Raw genomic sequence first — 18962 nt, forward strand, 5'->3', positions numbered from 1 at the left:
ACTGTAGGTCACACAGTGGGGTTCCATGCAGAAGTGCAGGAGGATATGGGGGGGATGAGGGCAAGGGAGGGGGAGAGGGGACATGAGAGGAGGGAGACATCACAGAAGTCTGAGGAGGGCACTTTGGTTTGCAAGGGGATGTGGATGTGAGCAAGATCAAAGTGGGGGGTGGAGGGATGGCCCGTGGGTGTGATAAGGGGCTTTTGGAAGTGAGGGCTGACAGTGGGTTAGGGGGACATGCAGCTTTCAGATGACATGGAGGAGTGGGGGGCAAGGTGCAGAGAGGGGTGGGGGCACACACAGGAGTGAGGGAGAGGGAGTATAGAGTCACAGGAAGCTGTGGGGTCAAGAGGGCTGTTGGGAAGTTCAAGGAGAACGTAGTGGGATGAAGGAAACACCACATACAGCTGGGGGTTAGGTGAGAAAGTCACAAGAGTGGGGAGGAGACAGGAGCGTGTACCTGATGGGGACATTGGGGAGGGAGGGACAGAGGGGCGTGCTGTGATGATCTAGGTGTTTGGACATTATTGGGGGCTAAGGGTCGTCTATCGGGATTCAGTCTTGGCTTTGACACTTCTCTAGCCTGGTGTGATCTTGAGCAAGTTAGTTTTCTGTGCCTCAGTTTCCTCATATATAAAATAGGAACAATAATAGTCAATCCCTATCCCCCAGGGATGTTGGGAGGACTAAGTGAATAAATAAATGTAAAGTACTTGGAACTGTGTCAGGCATTCAGCGGTGGTTCAATAAATGTCACCCGTTGTTATTGTGCTATGGCACAGCCTGAGCCAAATTTCAGGCACTGGAGGGGTGCTCGTGGTGGTGAATTTGGGGCAGATGTATCTGTGCTGGGGCATTTGGGTGCTGTGGAGTGAGTGGAGGGTATTACTTCTGCAGTTGCCCAGCTATTTTCTTGGAGATTGTTGAAGGATGTTATTCACTGTATGACCTCAAGCAAATTGCTTAAGTTTTGTGGGCCTCTGTTTCCTCACTTGCAAAGTGGAAATAGTACTCATATCTACTTCAGAGACTGGCTGTGGGGGACAGTTGAGTTATTTAGCTGTGAAGGCTTCAAATACTGCCTCACACATAGCAAGTGCTTCTTCTTGGCTTTTAGTGGATATGGGAGTTTTATTGAATTATAACTGGAGGACGGGGTATTTGGGGAGGGCCTATGTATGGGGTGTCAGGATAATGTGGGGGTAAAAGAGAGATTCCAGGGGCAGGGGAAAGATGTGGGAAACGTAGGGGTTTGTGTCATGAATGAAGGAAAGTGAAACTGCTGTAAATGAGAAATAAAGGAGAACTGAAGGGCACTGCTGGCCGCTGGGGGTGGGGGCTGGAAGTCTGGAAGGGACATGGGGGTAGCAAGGACATGAGTGCTTAGAGGAGGTTGTCCGGGTATGTGTGGGGGGACAAAGGCGGGACAAGGGCATCACAGAGTGCGCGGTCAGGAGCAGGGAGCTCTGACTTCTCCACCAATTTCTGTTAGCCTCGTCCATTCGTTGTTTGGGTCTTCTTGGCCTCCTTCCTCCCCTCTTCTCTCTTTCCCTTCCCTCCCTCCCTCCTTTCAACCCCTTCCCTACTCTTCTCACACCCCCTCCACCCAGCTACCAAGGTGGCCCATCCCTGGGTTGAATATATGACCAGGAGGATATGGGTGTGGTGTGGACCTGTTTGCGGGACCATGGTGAGCTTGGAGCAGGGGCAGTGGCTGGGGTGAGACTATGTGTCCCCGTGCACTGTTGAGCAAACCGAGTTACAGTGAGGGGGGCTGGGCAGAGCTGGCATAAGGGTGCATGTGCAGAACACTGGCTGCGGTACAAAGTATGGGATTTGACAGTGGAAGTCGTGGGGGTGTCATGGGAGTACACAGGGGTGCTTGTGTGGTGTTGGTGGGGTGCCGAAATGCAGTGAGAGCACATTAGCGACCATTGGTGTGTGCTGGGATGTGTTCAGGGGGCAGTTATGGTGATATACTGAGATCCGAGTAGGGGGGAGCTACTGGAGCATACTGGGAAGTGTGGGGGTGTTACTGAAATATACTGGAGTATTCCTGGAGGGCTGTTCTGCCGAACCTGTGGTGGTAGCTAATTGGAGTGCACAGGGAGCATGCTGGGCTATTCCTGGAGTGTGGTGGGGCTGGTGGAGGTTATTGGAATATACTAAGGGGCTCTGCCTCTCCACTGGGAGGGCTACAGACGTGACTGCAGGATACTGGGGTGCAGCCGGCCATGCATTCTGCTGGATCTTGGTGTTCTGGGATATTCCAAAGGAAGTGGGGCTGGAGCCAGGGTGTTTGGGTATCCCTACTGTACATGGGGTGACTGGAATGGAGGAGACGTGTGGTCTTCAGGTACCATGGTGATATCCAGGTTTGGGGACAAAATCGGAGGGAGCACGCAGGTGTGGACGTGCACGGGTTACGTTTGTGCTCCCTGGGTGTGCGAGCATTACCTGGGTGTGTTGGCGGGCTTTGGAGGCCTTCCTGGTGGTCATCCCCATCTGCACAGGGGTTTGCATTTTACTACAATCTACCCACTGCATGGAGATACATTTGAGACACACTGGGGAGTACAGAAGTCATTGCGGTCCACTAGAAATGTCTGTGGTGATGGAAATGTTCCGTACCTGCACTGTTCAGCATGGCAGCCACCAGCTTCACGTGGCTACTAGGCACTTTGAAATGTGGCGAGTGAGACTGAGGGAATGAATTGTTTTCAATTTCATCTTTAACTAATTTGCATATAAATAGCCACATGCAGCTAGTGGCCACCATGTTGGACCTTGCAGAATAAGCAATGTTACAATATGCGTGGGGACCTGGGGAGGTGTTACTGTAGTACATTCCCATAGTGTACATATAGTCAAGGACTTGGGAGGGGGATCATCAAAATACATGTGTCCTCTTGACTTAACTTGACCAGAGACAGCGAAGGAGTTCTACTGAGCGCATAGGATGTGGCGGGCACTGTGCTGAACGCTACGTGTGCTAAGCTACTATGGTAATTCTGTCGGGTAGAGCCTTCCATTGCCCCCACCCGCCCCCATTCTAGATGCGGAAACTGAGACCCAAGAGGTTAAAGTCTGGGCTCAAGTTCACAGACAGGAAGTGGCTAGCAGGGCTCCCAGCCAGGCTGTCTGGTGATGTGGTGGTGTCCCTCCCCATCTCTCGCACTGTGCCTGGCGCACAGTGGGCTTGGTAACTGCTTGCTGAATGGATGGGTGGATGGGTGCACGGATGGATGAATGAGGAAAGAGTGAGTGGGAGAGCAGGCACTCTGGGCTTGCGGGGGAGGCCTGTCAGGGCTGCTGTGAGCAAACGTTCATTCCCAGAGTGGGTGAGGAAGCTCCTAGGAGGCGGGGTGAATGGTCCTGGAGCAGGGGATCAGGTCACTGGGTTGCGGGCTGGCTCAGTGTCTCATGATCCCTTCTCCACCTGCCCCACCCCCACCCCTCCCTCCCCTCCCCTCCAGCGATTACATCATTAAGGAGAAGACGGTATTGCTGCAGAAGAAGGATAGTGAGGGGTTTGGGTTCGTGCTCCGGGGGGCCAAGGGTGAGTGCCGGCCGGGAGGGGATGGGAGAAGGGCAGTCTGACCCAGGGGGATGGATAGGGGAAGGGACCCCAGCCTGCCCACCACCCCACCTCCGGGTGCTGGTCCCTCAGCTACCGTGAAGCCTCTGTGACTTGGGTCTGAGCCCCATCCCCTGCTCGGCCTCTCCACCCCCGCCCCCGACCCCGCCGGCTCCTCCCATCTGCAGCGCAGACCCCCATCGAGGAGTTCACCCCCACCCCGGCCTTCCCGGCACTGCAGTACCTGGAGTCTGTGGACGAGGGTGGTGTGGCATGGCGCGCCGGACTGCGAATGGGAGACTTCCTCATCGAGGTGAGGCCTGGGCCCCAGCCCCAGCCTCCAGCCCGCCCTCCACAGACTCTCCTCTCTCCCCTGGGACCCTGGTGACAAATCCCAAGGCCCCTTGTAATCCACATCAGGATATGGCTGCCCAAGTCCAGATTCTCCTCTGGCACCAGGCTTCCCAGCCTCTACTTTCTTCACAGATTTTAATCCAAAGGCCTTTCTGAAGTATCTCAAAAGATGACAGAGCTGTCCCCAGCATGCACTCACACACACACACACTCTCAATGCAAGGGGGTCAAGGAGGGAGAGAGGGGTGAATAGGGTGAGCCTAACCCCTTGCCCCACCCTGAGGCCAGGAGAGTTACAAGAACAGAGAGGTGGGGCTTTGCAAGAGAAGGGGGTGGTGGGAAGGGTCAGAGGGTGGGACAAGTGGCCTACAGTACAAGGCAGGAGGCCACTCTGCTGGGGACTCTGAAGCTGAACGCACCCCTCCCTCACCTACTGGGTGTGGTTTGGGGGGTGTCTGTGCCACAGGTGAATGGGCAGAATGTGGTGAAGGTTGGCCACCGACAGGTGGTGAACATGATTCGCCAAGGGGGCAACACGCTGATGGTCAAGGTGGTGATGGTCACCAGGCACCCGGACATGGATGAGGCTGTCCACAAGAAAGGTGCTCCTCCCCCACGTGTGCGGCCAGGCCTGGCACTCCACTGCCACCAGACTAAGACCCTCAGAAACCCTGATGGCGGGTGTTCCCTTCCCCAAGGCTGCTTGTTCATGACCCTTATGGGGAGAAACTGAGGCAGGGAGGGTTCAGCATGCTGGTGGTGGCTATTCTCTGAGCTCTGGGAGCACTTTGGTGGTGGGGAGGGGTGATGGGGTTCTATCCAAGGTACTGATGCCTGCCCCCCGCTGTCACCTTTTCAGCACCGCAGCAGGCTAAGCGGCTCCCGCCCCCAGCCATCTCCCTGCGTTCCAAGTCCATGACCTCAGAGCTGGAGGAGATGGGTGAGCCTGTGGGGCTGCTGGGCCCAGGTGCCGGGAGGGAGAGGAGCAGGGGGGCGGGACCGTCCCTTGAGTTTGTTAGTGTTGTTAGTGACCAGGGGTCCTGTCCTCATCCTGTCCCCGTCCATGGGCCAGACTCTCTGGCCTGCGTGTGTGTTGCTGGGAAAAGGCGTCCGAGAGTCGATTTACCTCTGTCCTCTTGTATCTGTTTCTCTGTCGGGGTCTCTCTGGGTCTGTATGTCCCACTCTGCGGGTCCCTGTTTCTTTTCTAGCCCCTATCTGTTCCTCCACCCCATTCTCCATTATCCACCACCAGCTCCCCCAACCCCCACTAACAGGAAGGAAGGCGAGCCCCTCCCTCCAGACAGAGTGGACCTGGAGGGTCCGGTTTCCCCTGACAGGGGCGGGTCGGGCAGCTGACTGCCCCAGCCCAGGGCCCTGAGGGAGGCGGGCGTTCCAGACAGGGGGCCCCTCGCCTCCCCCTGAAGTCCTAACTCTTGACTCCTCTACTGCCTCTCCCCCGGGCTAGTCTCCCCCTGGAAGAAGAAGAGTGGTGAGTGGGCACAGGACTGGCGGGAGGGGACCCCGTCCCGATTCCGCCGGCGGACTCGCCCCTCCCCGCCCCCGGCCCCTCACTGCCCCACTCGCGCTTGCGCACGCACGCTGGCCACGCCCACGGGCCGAGCCCGCTCCGCCCCGCCCTCCGGGAATGCCCCTGGGTTTCAGCCGCATCCTTTGCCCACAGAGTATGAGCAGCAGCCTGCGCCAGTGCCCAGCATGGAGAAAAAGCGGACCGTGTATCAGATGGCGCTCAGTAAGATAGCCCAGCCTTGCTCCCCGCGCTGCCCAGGGCCCCGGACCCCACGCTGCCTGGGGTGCCGCTACTACTCTGTCCCTCTTCCCGCCAGCTGATCGCCCCTTACCCCACCATGCCCCAGCCCGCAAGTCTGAGCGCCCACCTCTGTCTTCTATCCTCCCTGCCATGATGGCTGTCCTGTTCGCCACTCTCACCCCTTCCCATCACTGGGTCCTGCCTCCTCGGCTGGAGATTCTCAGGGCTGCCCATCCACGGGGTGGACACAGGGGTGTCCTTTTCTTCTGGTTCTTACAAGACACTATGTGGGCTCCGGGCAGCTCTGTCTCTGCGCATGGCCAAAGCAATTTTAATTTCACTGTCTCCACCCCTTTTCTGCCTCCCCCTAGACAAACTGGATGAAATTCTGGCAGCAGCTCAGCAGACCATCAGTGCAAGCGAGAGTCCTGGACCTGGTGGCCTGGCATCTCTGGGGAAACACCGGCCCAAAGGCTTCTTTGCCACTGAGGTAGGCGGCCTGGTCTGGGGAATTGCGGTCTTGGGGGTAGGAAGCTTGATGGGTGCATAGATCAACCTGGAGCCTCCATCCCTGTCTTTGCAAACCCTTCCTGACCCCCTGTGTTTAATGCCACCCCTGAAGGGCCACCACCCTTCCTGCGGTCCACTCTGGGGCCTCCTTTCCTCTCTGCCCAATCGTCTTCCCTCTTATTCTACCCCCAGATCCCGTCTCCTCACTCCACTCTCCAGTCCTGCTCCTCACACTCACTCCCTCTCTTGTCCCACCTCTTCCTGTCCACCTCTGTCCCACCTCAAGAGTCTCAGGGAAGGTAAAATGATGTCATGATGGATATTCGTGGCACAGACCCAGCACATAGTAATAGGTGTTCAACAAGTGGTAGTTATTAAAATATTAATCATATCTCTGCCTTGCCTCTGCCTGCTTTTTCCTATGACAGAGGCTAACCCATAGTGGGTGTTGATCATATTTTGGACACTACGTTTTACATGGATTATCTCATTCATTTCTTAGAACCTGTGAGTTATGTATAATAGCCCATTTACAGAGAGCAAACTGAGGCTCAGAGAGGAAGCTGGGATTTCAACCCCGGCAGTCAGGCAACTGGGTCCATGATCCAGCCACAGCCCTGGCTCTTCTGGTGGGGCCCCGTTGGACCCTCCCTGGATGTTGTCCCCATTGGGCTGTGCCCCTTTACGGGAACACATCCTCCACCAGACCTGCCAGCTCTTCCCTCCCCCCTCCAGAGGTCACCTCTGTCCTACTTCTCTCTTAGCACTTCCTTCTCTGCCCAGGCCCTGCTTTCTGACCCTGCCCTCCAAACCCCTCTTCTCACAGGCCACACCTACCACCTGGTGACCAAGGGGCCATTTATTCTAAAACTACGTTCTTTGGCTCTTGGGGGCTGTGGTCCCCCTTGGTGGGCTGGCATAGAGCTGAGAATTATGCTTATAAAAGCATAAAGTAAAATACACAAGGTAACAAAAGAAGCCAGTTACACTGAAATGCAGTTATCAAAATATTTTTAAAAACCAAATTTGTGATATAAGAATATGGGTGCCTTTTTGTCAACACACTAGCCAGCAAGATCTCGTGGTGGATGGATCTTAACTACTCTTAACTTCAAAGACATGAGGCGCATAAACACTATTTTGAGAAACTGCAGCCAGTGAGATGGGATATGGAAATATCTAATTTCTATTGGGAGTACAGTCACACACAGGTCTTGCTAACACTAGCATGCTTTGTGGCTACATTTTTAATTGAGGAAATGTTGCACTTTAAACAATAAAGATGTGATTTTTCTCCCATCCAAGTGCATATGCCCCCTGAAGTCTGTCCGCAGCCCCCCTAAAGGTTTGACTACCTACTCTAGAGGGTCTGGTAATTTTACGAGAAGCAAATGCAGGTGGCACATTTTGTTCCTGGACTCCTAGAATTTCTTTCTGATTTAGAGGCTGAGGGTCATTGGCTATTTTTCAGGGCTTGGCAGAGTGCCCTGCAGGCAGTAGGTCCTCATTTCACACCTGTCCTTGGTTTCACAAGGAATTGGAGGTCCCTGGGGCTGTGAGGGTCATCTTCTGTGTCCACTTCCCCCAACCCCTAAGGTCAGTGTAAGAATTACAAGTGCGTGGGCCGCCACAGAACCAGGCAGACCTGCCTTCAAATCCTGACTTCTAACTTACTGTGTCACTTGGACTGTACTACTTAGTTTCTCTGCATCTCAGTTTCCTGTTTTGTAAAATGGGACTAAAGCAAGTATTGCTGGTTCTTAAGAGGATTGAATGATAGCAGCTTCTAGCACAGCAAGCTCTCGACAGATGCTCAGCCCCCCTAGGCCATAAAATAATAAACTGGAGACCCCATTGGGACTCAGGCACCCCAGAGGCCCCACAATAGCATGTCAGCCTCAGTGCAGAGTCTCCAATACACATTAGGGCATTTATTCTATGAATGTCTGGAGCTCCCACGATGTGCCAGGCAGCCCCAAGGTGCCAGCCCTTCCCTGTGTTACAGGACAGACATGATCCCAACCCTTACAGAATTCACTATCTGAGCTCCAAAGACACCCCCAGATGGGCCCAGACAGCGGCCAATACTAACACCAGCTGCCTGCCTGCCCCCACTCACCTGAGGTTTTCTATGGGGCCTCCCTTCCCTCCAGGTCCTGGTGGCAGTGGTCTTTTTCCCTGTTGGACCTCCCCTTTTCTTGTCTCCCTCCTGGGCCTGTCCCTGGGCCTTCCCGAAGCCCTCCCTCTCATGTTGGGGGCTCTCTCTTCCCCTTCCCACCAGCTATCCTGACCTTTCTCACTCTTAGTCAACACAGGGACCCCGTCTTGATGTTCCGTGTCTCCTCTTCCTGGGTGGTCTCGCCCTCCTCTCCCATTTGTTTCAGTTTCTGTCCCCTCTTTGCTCTCCCGCTTGAATCCCTCTGCACCTAGACCAGAGGGGGCAAGCACGCAGTGTGGGGCCCAGTGGGACCCCAAGGCCTCATTTATTGGACCTGCACAACAGTGAGCAAGAGCAAACGATTACCCAAGACTACTGAAAAACTTAAGAATTGGGAGATGCCAGCCCTCCCTGAAAGACACACTTCTGCATACAACTTAAGGGGGTGGGGAAGAGCCGCAGATGCCAGCAGTGGGGGTGCAGACCCCAGGCTGGTCCACTGTAAGTCAGGGTGCCTCTTGGGCCTATCTCCTCCCAGGGCTCTGCTGTCCATGTTTCTGTCCTCCCCAAAGTGTGGCTTTGGCTTTCTCAGTTACTGACTGCTGCCTGGTCACTGACCCCCAAGGGGTCCCCTTCCTCCCCCTCCCCAGTCTCTGTATGGGTGCAGGTTTCAGCCTTTCTCTGGACTCTTTTTCTCCCTCTGATTATTTTTATCACACCCTCTCTGCTGCGTTCTCTGCCTCTGTCTTGCCCCTCTGGGACAGCTCCAGCCATCTCCATGTTAGGACCTCTCAGGAACGACTTTCTCTCCCTTCTTTGGACCTGCATCTCTGTCTCTTGTCTCCCTCATCTATGTCTTTGTCTACCTGTGTCTTTCCATCTGTCACCCCCTCTACTCTCTCTCCCCTGACCCCTTTCAGGGGCTGTCTCCCTGGCACATTTCCTAGCCCATCGTCGCCTCCAGCCCGTGCTCAGCAGCAGGCACACACTCTGCTACTGAGGCACCAGACCCAGGGCTGACCCAGGATGGGGACGGACCTCTGGCTAACTCGCTGGGGAGGAGTCTGCTGGGCAGTTGGTGACGTCATGTGCACCTGGTGCGCTGATTGGCTGCCTCCCCGAGGGAGAGGATGCTCCCCGTTTGTTGATGGAGGTCAGCCTGTCCCACCTTGAATCAGTCTGCCCCTTAGGCAGTCAGTTCCACGCCTCTTCAGATGCTTTTATGGCTCCTGGGTCAGTCTGACATCTCCTCTGCTATTCAGACCCCTGTTACAACATCAAGATAACCCATTGTTTGATCCCTCCTTCCAATTCAAAGTGTCTTCTGTCAGTTTGCAAATCTGGTGCCTCTCCCTTCATTCTGCACCCTCTTCAGTTAGGGGCACCATTCCTCTATCACTCTGAATCCTCCTCTCTCTTTGACCCCTCTCCTGTCACTCTGACCCATCCCTCATCACTCTGACCACCACCCATGCCTCATGCAGGATGTTTCCTCCACCTTCCTTCCCTTCTCCCAGTTATCCCCTTGCCTGCCCTCCCCAGCCTGGATGCTACTCAGTATCTCTCCAGCCTGTTTCTGCCCCTCAGTGGTCCTTGCAGCCTTTCGGACTGGCCACACCCCTTTTCTTCACTCTTCGTAACCCTTTCTTCTTCCCTCTTATTTAATCTGAGGATTTTCTAACCACTCCAGTTTGTTTTCTCTAATGGCTCTATAACCTCCTCCTTACTCACCCGCTGACCTAGGACACGACTTTTCTCCTTTGGTCTACAGCCTCTTTCGCAATCATTAAAATGGGTATAATCAACCTAACGCCCAAGTTGAGGATTCAGTGAGGACTTGGACGTAAAGCAGATGGCAAAGTGGTTTGCACAAAAATGGCTCCCTTCATTTTTCATGACTCTCTCTCTCTCTGCACCGCCACACAATCTCTATCTTTTGCGGGGTTCGGCTTCTTGATACCACACAGATCATTACGAACTGCAGGACAGGATGGAAAACCAAGCGGGGTGGGTGTTTGGCTGAGGCTTAGGGAGAAAGGGCTTAAGGAGAATGTTTGAGAAAAACATTTGGCAAAGTCAGGAAGGGTTGGCAGGCTGAGAAGCCTGCTCCGAGAAGAGCAGAATGGGAGGAAAGCAGTGAAATGGGGGTGTGTTCAGGAGACACTTCCTGACTCCTTCTTGGGGCCAACCCTGTGCTGTTTCATGGGGATGTTCAGGAACAGGACCGGGGTTTTGCCTTCAGGATGCTCCCTCCATCTTTGCAGGGTGTCTGTATCGCTTCCAATCAGTCCTTCATGCTACAAATATTTATTCAACACCTACTATGTGCTAGACCTGCTGCTGGGCTCTGGGGGTGTAGGAGTGAACCAGTCAGACAAGGTCACTTCCCTCAGAAAAGTTACATTTTAGGGGGATTTTGCAGAATTGGGTTCTGCTGTATGTAAGAGAAACCTCCAAATAACAGTGCCTGACGTTGGCTCTTTCTTAGTCACTTGTTCACTTGACAAGAACTTGCAGAGCATTAGGCCCTGTTTAGGGACTGGGGACTCAGCAGGGAACAAGACCAACAAAGTCGCCACCCACAGGCAGGCTGCGTTATGCCTTCCTTGGACCTTTGGCAATTTTGCCTGCGTGAGCATCCCCTTCCGGAAAAAAAAAAAAAAAAAAAATTTCAAAATCTATATTTTATGACTGTGTTGAAACAAAGATGAATATTATTCAGGTCTTTTCTTTTTCCCTTCCAATTTTAAAAGAAATGAAAACATTTCCCCAAAAAGTATTGTGGGCCCTAGGCACTGTCCCCTTGCTGCTTGGGATAATATATGCTGCCTTCAGGGAGCTGACATTCTAGGTGAGAGACAGACAATAAACAAGCAAACCAGATCATTTCCAATGGAGAGAAGAGCCAGAAAGAAAACTGGACAAGGACATGCAGTAGACAGTGATGGAGGGGAGAGTGGAGTGGAGAACTTAAAGATGGAAAGAATCTGGACAATTAGGGGGAAACCATTGTAGAGAGAAGATCCGGGGCTTGCAAGTGTTCTGCAGGACCTTGGGGCATTGGAGGAGCAGGGAAAGGGGGGACGTGGTGAGACCAGACTGAGCAAAAAGGAGATGCAGGCGGGACTACATCGTCCGGGACGTCTGAGTCTGGGTCTCATACAATCAGAGCCAGACAAAGGGATTCTTGTGCGAACAGTTCTCTGAGGAGGAACCTATCACAGAGTGAGGGAGACAGGATAGGCTGTGGAGAAGGACGGCAGACCTGGTTCCTGCTGGAGTCCCCCTTCAGTCTGATCCCTCAGGGAGCTCTGGAGAGTGAATTGCACGAGGGAGTTGATCCTGCATCGCACCTTCACGTCCCTCAGTCTTTGGCTGTGGGCGGCTCCCAGAAATGGGGGCATGTCACTGTTTGGGCACATCAGATCCTTTGGGAGAGGGTGATTCTCCAGAGCAAGCGGCAGGTGACACTCACAGCAGCTGGGGATGGGCACAGCATCCCGGCCAACGGGATCTGAGTGGCTACCAGCAGAGGGGCTTGAAGACCAGCGTTCAAATCCCGTTAATGGTGGTGTGATATAACTGTAGGATTTTAAGCGGGCAATAGCATGACCTGAATTTATTTTTGAAGATTCCTCTGACTTTGTGTGGGAAGCAGACCATAAAGGGGTGGAGGAACAAGGGTGACACCAGGGAGACAAGGGAAGAGGCTACTGCAGCCATCAAGCCAGTGATGGCGGTGACTTGGACCTGGGAAATGACAGCAAGAATGGAGCAAAGTACCCAGATGAGTGATCAATATGGGAAGTAGAGCAAACGGAGTTGACTGAAAATATGCTTTTTCTTTCTTTCTCCCTGCTGCCTGGACTCAGAAAGCCATCCCCACCCCACATTCCTTTCTACCTCCTCTACGCCCCTCTCCCTTCCTGCAGAGGCTTGGAGGAGGAATGGGGCGGCCTTGTGAGGAAGCCTTGACTCTCCATGCCCTGACTGATCTCTCTGCTGTCTTCTCTCTCTCCTCCCCTGACTGCCACCCTGAAGTCGAGCTTCGATCCCCACCACCGCTCACAGCCAAGTTACGAACGTCCTTCTTACCTGCCTCCAGGACCTGGGTTTATGCTCCGACAAAAATCTATCGGTATGTCACTAAAGGGTGGGTATAAGGGATGCCAGTGGGGAATGGGAGGCTGGGAGGGTGACAGTGTGCAGTGGGGGAAAGAGGGGCCTGGAAATGTTCTCTTCTACTTCCATACGTGACCACATTTCCACCAAGTCAGAGAACTCAGGCTTTGCTGTTGGGCAAACCTGGGTTTGAATCCTGGCTCCTGTCCATCCCAGCTGTATAACCTCTCTGGGCCTCAGGTTCTTCATCATGAAGATGAGGAGATTATTGGCCCTCTCTGGATGCAACGAGTCAAAGGCCCCACCACAAACCCTGGTTCCTTCTCTCTTATACCTGACTCCATTCATTTACTCATTTATTCCACAAATGTTTAATGAGTACTACCATATTCCAGGCTAGACTTCAGGTGATATGTCAGTGAACAAAGCAGAGTAAACAGTCCTGCCCTCATGGAGCTTACATGAGGGGAAGACAGACAACAGATTATAAGGATAAGAAACAAGAACATTACATAGTATGTTAACTGTGGTAAATGCTATGGAAAAATAGAAAAAGTAGAGCAGGATAAGAGAGGTCAGGACTGCTGGCGGGGGCAGGTTTGAGTTGAAAATGGGAGATGAAGCAGGGAGCCTTGGGGATGTACAAACATAAGGTGTTCCAGGCAGAAGGAGCAGCCAGTGCAAAGGTCCTGAGGTAGGATTGAGTTACCGTTTGCTCCACTGGAAGATACCGTGGAGTGGGAGGAGATCAGGAGCTCACATGGGGGCCTGCTGGGTTTGAGATGCCAGTGAGACATCAAGTGGATGCAGCATTTGGATCTAGGAGCCTGGAGCTCAGGGGTAAAGATAGGGCCCAAGGCAGAGGTCTTCAGCAGAGAAGTAGTGAATGAAACCATGATACTGGTTGTAATTGTCAAGGGAAAGAGTAGTCAGAAGCGAGAAGAGGCTCCAAGACTGAGCCCTGACAGTTGATAAGCAGGCGAAAGACTTCATTCCACACTCTTCTCTGAGTCATCTTGATGATTGGATACAGCTTTTCCTCAGCTTCCAGAGTCCACAGTCCGTCAGTGTGCATCTTGCCTCTGTGAGATTCATTTACTTAATATCGTCATTTACTTAATATCGGCCACCTGTAAATCTACCTAACTTCACTTTCTTATCAGTCAGCTCCTCTTTTGAACATTAGCCTCATCCTAAGCAGTTCCGTCAGTGAAATCACAGATTTGACGTGCTAACTGCATTCTGTTTTGCCTATCCATGAAAAGTAATCGATAACTACGCACATAAACGTGGTGTCTCTTCCCAGCTCAAGGCGCTTTTGCTCACCCCAAACCATCACTAGCGTATACTTTGCCTTTGTGTGAATTAGAAAAGGCCCCCCCCCCTGGCCTGGGGAGGAAGTTCAGCTGAATTTTGCTGCAACCTCCCCACCCCCACTTGCTCCCTCTGCTGTTTGCTGTTGTGCAGTGCACAACCTGTATTACTGTATCAAGCAAATTAGGATTTACTTGAGCTGTGAAGGTTCTGGACTAATCCATGTGAAGCTCTTCTTACATATAGTGGGTGCTATTATTATTATTATTATTATTTATTGTATTTAGTTCAATGGGATAGGGGAGAAGGGAGACCCCCACCCCAGGCCCTGCTCCTGGATCCTCTGTGTCTTCCCAGGGGCTGCAGAAGATGATAGACCCTACCTGGCACCCCCAACCATGAAGTTCAGCCGCAGCCTGTCTGTGCCTGGTTCCGAGGACATCCCCCCGCCTCCCACCACGTCCCCTCCGGAGCCTCCCTACAGCACACCTCCAGCCCCCTCCTCCTCCGGCCGCCTCACCCCCTCCCACCGGGGAGGGCCCTTCAACCCCGGCTCTGGTGGCCCCCTCCCCGCCTCTTCCCCGGCATCCTTTGATGGGCCCTCCCCTCCTGACACCCGTATAGGGGGCCGGGAGAAGAGCCTGTACCACAGCGGGCCCCTGCCCCCCGCCCACCACCACCCACCCCACCATCACCACCATCACGCTCCGCCCCCCCAGCCCCACCACCACCACGCGCACCCCCCTCACCCCCCGGAGATGGAGACGGGTGGCTCCCCCGACGACCCCCCACCCCGACTGGCTCTGGGGCCCCAGCCCAGCCTGCGCGGCTGGCGGGGCGGTGGGCCCAGCCCGACCCCAGGAGCCCCGTCCCCATCGCACCACGGCAGCGGGGGCGGCGGCCCCTCCCAGGCCCCTGCCCTGCGCTACTTCCAGCTGCCCCCGCGGGCGGCCAGCGCGGCCATGTACGTGCCCGCTCGCTCGGGCCGCGGGCGCAAGGGCCCTCTGGTCAAGCAGACCAAAGTGGAAGGCGAGCCGCAGAAGGGCGGTGGTCTCCCACCCGCGCCCTCGCCCACGTCCCCGGCGTCCCCGCAGCCGCCGTCGGCTGCGGCCGCCCCGTCGGAAAAGAACTCCATCCCCATCCCCACCATCATCATCAAGGCTCCGTCCACCAGTAGCAGCGGCCGCAGCAGCCAGGGCAGCAGCACCGAGGCCGAGCCCCCGGCCCAGCCGGAGGCTGCGGGAGGCTCCTCCGCGCCGAGCCCCGCCCCGGCCATGTCGCCGGTGCCGCCGTCCCCGTCCCCCGTGCCCACCCCCGCCTCGCCCAGCGGCCCGGCCACGCTCGATTTCACCAGCCAATTCGGAGCGGCCCTGGTTGGGGCGGCTCGGAGAGAAGGGGGCTGGCAGAACGAAGCCCGCCGGCGGTCCACGCTCTTCCTCTCCACCGATGCGGGGGACGAGGAGGGCGGCGACAGCGTGCTGAGTGCAGGGGCGCCCCCCGGCCCCAGGCTGCGCCACTCCAAATCCATCGACGAAGGCATGTTCTCTGCGGAGCCCTACCTCCGGCTGGAGTCTGCAGGCGCGGGGAGCGTCGGCTACGGGGGCTACGGGGCCGCCAGCCGCGCCTACGGGGGCAGCAGCGCCTTCACCAGCTTCCTGCCGCCGCGACCCCTGGTCCACCCGCTGACTGGCAAGGCCCTGGACCCAGCCTCCCCGCTCGGGCTGGCCCTGGCGGCCCGCGAGCGGGCGCTGAAGGAGTCCTCGGAGGGCGGTGGGACTCCCCAGCCCCCTCCCAGGCCCCCATCGCCCCGCTACGAGGCCCCGCCGCCCACCCCGCACCACCACTCGCCTCATGCCCACCATGAGCCCGTGCTGCGTCTCTGGGGGGCTTCCCCCCCCGACGCCGCGCGCCGGGAGCTGGGGTACCGGGCAGGGCTGGGCAGCCAGGAGAAGTCCCTTCCGGCCAGCCCACCAGCTGCCCGACGCTCCTTGCTACACCGCTTGCCCCCCACAGCTCCCGGGGTCGGGCCCCTCCTGCTGCAGCTGGGGCCCGAGCCCCCCGCCCCGCACCCAGGGGTGAGCAAGGCCTGGCGGCCCGGAGCCCCGGAGGAGCCTGAGCGGCTGCCCCTGCACGTGCGGTTCCTTGAGAACTGCCAGCCCCGGGCCAGTGGGGCGGGCGGAAGGGGGCCCTCCTCGGAGGACGGGCCGGGGGTCCCGCCGCCCAGCCCACGCCGGTCTGTGCCCCCTTCGCCGACCTCCCCGCGGGGCAGTGAAGAGAATGGGCTCCCCTTGCTAGTCCTGCCGCCCCCAGCCCCCTCGGTGGACGTGGAAGACGGCGAATTCCTCTTTGTGGAACCGCTGCCCCCGCCCCTGGAGTTCTCAAACAGCTTCGAGAAGCCAGAGTCGCCCCTCACGCCTGGGCCACCTCACCCGCTGCCTGACCCACCCACCCCGACCACCCCCTTGCCCCCTGTGACACCCCCTGCCATCACTGCTGCCCCTCCCCCCCTGGACTCCACAGCATCCAGCCTGACTTCTTATGACAGTGAGGTGGCAACGCTGACCCAGGGGGCCCCCGCGGCTCCTGGGGATGCCCCTCCGCCAGGCCCACCGGCCCCAGCGGCCCCTGCCCCTCCAGCCCCGCAGCCTGGCCCAGACCCTCCACCTGGCACGGATTCTGGTATCGAAGAGGTGGACAGTCGGAGCAGCAGTGACCACCCTCTGGAGACCATCAGCAGCGCATCCACGCTGAGCAGCCTGTCTGCCGAAGGTGGTGGCAGTGCAGGGGGTGGCGGTGGTAGTGGGGCCAGTGTGGCCAGTGGGCCGGAGCTTCTGGATACATATGTGGCCTACCTGGACGGCCAGGCCTTTGGGGGGAGCGGTACTTCTGGCCCACCATACCCTCCGCAGCTCATGACTCCCTCTAAGCTCCGGGGCCGGGCGCTGGGGGCCAGTGGAGGCCTGCGACCTGGCCCCAGTGGGGGACTCCGAGACCCTGTTACTCCCACCAGCCCCACTGTCTCTGTGACAGGGGCTGGAACCGATGGGCTGCTGACCCTGAGTGGTTGCTCAGGACCCTCGGCAGCAGGTGTGGCTGGGGGTCCAGTGGCTGTAGAGCCAGAAGGCCCACCGGTGCCCTTGCCATCTGCTGCCTCCCTGCCTCGGAAGCTGCTGCCCTGGGAGGAGGGCCCGGGCCCACCACCACCACCCCTGCCTGGGCCCCTGGCCCAGCCTCAGGCCTCAGCCTTGGCCACAGTAAAAGCCAGCATCATCAGTGAACTCAGCTCCAAGCTTCAGCAGTTTGGGGGCTCCTCGGCAGCTGGTGGCGCTCTGCCCTGGGCCCGGGGAGGCAGCGGGGGAAGCGGGGACAGCCACCACGGGGGAGCCAGCTATGTCCCCGAGAGGACATCCTCCTTGCAGCGGCAGAGGTGAGCAGGGTCTGGTGGTTGGTAGTCAAGGTCAGAGGGACCGATGCTGTGGGTATCAGAGTCACCTTCCCCATAGCTGTGTCCCTTTAGGGTCCCAGGTGGTAGAAGGAAAACAGAAATCATGCTGGCTTGGCGAAGTTTGCCATCAAAGAAGCATGCTTTCACAGATGCTTTAAACTTCCCTTTATCAGTGGCTTCTGTGGCATCACCATGAGAACCCACATCCCATAATGAACAAAAAGAGTTATTAACAAAGAAGATTGGAACACAACTTGCCGATGTCTGTTTCCTTGGTGGATTGTCAGTTCTGACAATCCCTGAAATCTGCAAGTCCCTTGAGCCCAGTGTGGCTCAAAACAAGATGCTTTAGGGCACAGTGGTTACATATGCATTCTGGAGCTGGGTTTCTTGGGTACTGGTCCCAGTCCTGCACTTTCTAACTGGGTGACCTTAGGCAAAGGAATCCACCTCTGTTGAAAGGAGACAGCATAGTATCCACCTCAAAGGGTTTTTGAGGCCATTGTTATAACATGAGATGGGGGAGGGGAGAGGGCCTTTTCCTAAAGCCCAGCAAGTATAGATGGAAATATGATACGATGCAGTTTTCCAAAGCAGCTAGCAAGCTGGAATCGCCACAAAGTTCAAGTTCATTCAAGATCTAGGAAAAGTAGAGTCACAGTCCTGGTTCAAACACAGAGAGTAGAGAGAGGTTTTTTAATCCCCTTGTCCATCTGCAGAGCCCACTCTAATTCTATTTGATGGTCTGATGTCCTTATAGTTGATATTCGAGTATGGTTTTATCACACCTTTGAAATCTTAAGGCAAATCACTGATCATTCTTCAGTATTCTGGATAGAGAAAAGGATGCTGAATTTAGGTGACAGCTGATCCAATTGTTGATTTACCACCTACTATGTACTAGGAGTCCTTCTGGGTGAGAGAGGCCCCCACAGTGGACAAGACAGGCAAAGCAATGCCCTCATAGCCCAATGAGGCAGAAGTGGAGGGCAGATGACAAAATAATTGCAATTATCCTAGGGAAAAAAAATACAATAATGGATGGTTAGAGAAGGTCTCTCAAATAACGGGCAAGATGAGCAGAGACTGGAGGAGGGGAGGAAGCAAATCACAAGGTCGCTTTCGGGAAGAGTGAGCTAGGCAGAGGGAACAGCCAGTTCAAAGGCCCTGAGACTGGACTGTTCTGGAGGGAGCTAAAGGGATGAGGGGAACCTTTTTCTCCCCTTGTTTCTTCTCTCTTTCATCTCCCTCTCCTCATCTCTCTCTCTCTTTCTCTCTGTCCCCTGTCCCCTTCCATCTCTCTCCCCTGAATGCTCACCCTCTTTTTGTTCCTCTCTCACCGTCTCCCTGTCTTCCACTCTGCTGTGACTGGCCATAACCCGAAAGGCAGTATAGAATAGTGGTTAAGAGCTCAGACTTTGGTGCCATGTAACCGGGCTCTGCCACTTCCTGGCTGTGTGTCCTTAGGCAAGTTGTTTAACCTCTCTGTGCTGCTGATAATAATAGTAACCTGCATCAGGGCTGTCATGGGGATTAAATCGAGATGCGGTCTGTAAAGAGCACTTAGAACAATGCCTGGCACACGTGAGCATCAGTAAGTGGTGGCGATTATTACTATTATCACTTAATGTCTCTTTTTCTTTCATCTCTCTTGACTGTCACCCTCTCCCTGTCCTCTCATTTCTCTTTCCCTTCATTTCTGTCCTGACATCC

The 18962-nt window shown here is 55.6% G+C and overlaps 1 protein-coding gene across 7 annotated transcripts in view; it reads left to right on the forward strand.

Moving 5' to 3' along the window:
• SHANK1 (SH3 and multiple ankyrin repeat domains 1) overlaps nucleotides 1-18962 on the forward strand; it is a 45233-nt gene that overhangs the window by 22766 nt on the left and 3505 nt on the right. For 3 of the 7 annotated variants that reach the window (XM_074315435.1, XM_074315434.1, XM_074315437.1), the window contains 9 exons: nucleotides 3477-3559; nucleotides 3766-3890; nucleotides 4398-4533; nucleotides 4791-4871; nucleotides 5398-5421; nucleotides 5614-5682; nucleotides 6072-6190; nucleotides 12410-12506; nucleotides 14162-17231. In XM_074315435.1, the coding sequence (XP_074171536.1) occupies nucleotides 3477-3559; nucleotides 3766-3890; nucleotides 4398-4533; nucleotides 4791-4871; nucleotides 5398-5421; nucleotides 5614-5682; nucleotides 6072-6190; nucleotides 12410-12506; nucleotides 14162-17231 (3804 nt within the window). Of the gene's footprint in view, nucleotides 1-3476; nucleotides 3560-3765; nucleotides 3891-4397; nucleotides 4534-4790; nucleotides 4872-5397; nucleotides 5422-5613; nucleotides 5683-6071; nucleotides 6191-12409; nucleotides 12507-14161; nucleotides 17232-18635; nucleotides 18717-18962 lie in introns of all 7 variants that reach the window. The other 4 variants (XR_012490388.1, XM_074315439.1, XM_074315438.1 and 1 more) reach the window with 4 other exon arrangements.

The sequence above is a fragment of the Rhinolophus sinicus genome, linkage group LG11 (genome assembly GCF_036562045.2).
Source record: "Rhinolophus sinicus isolate RSC01 linkage group LG11, ASM3656204v1, whole genome shotgun sequence".
Taxonomy (NCBI): Eukaryota; Metazoa; Chordata; class Mammalia; order Chiroptera; family Rhinolophidae; genus Rhinolophus; species Rhinolophus sinicus.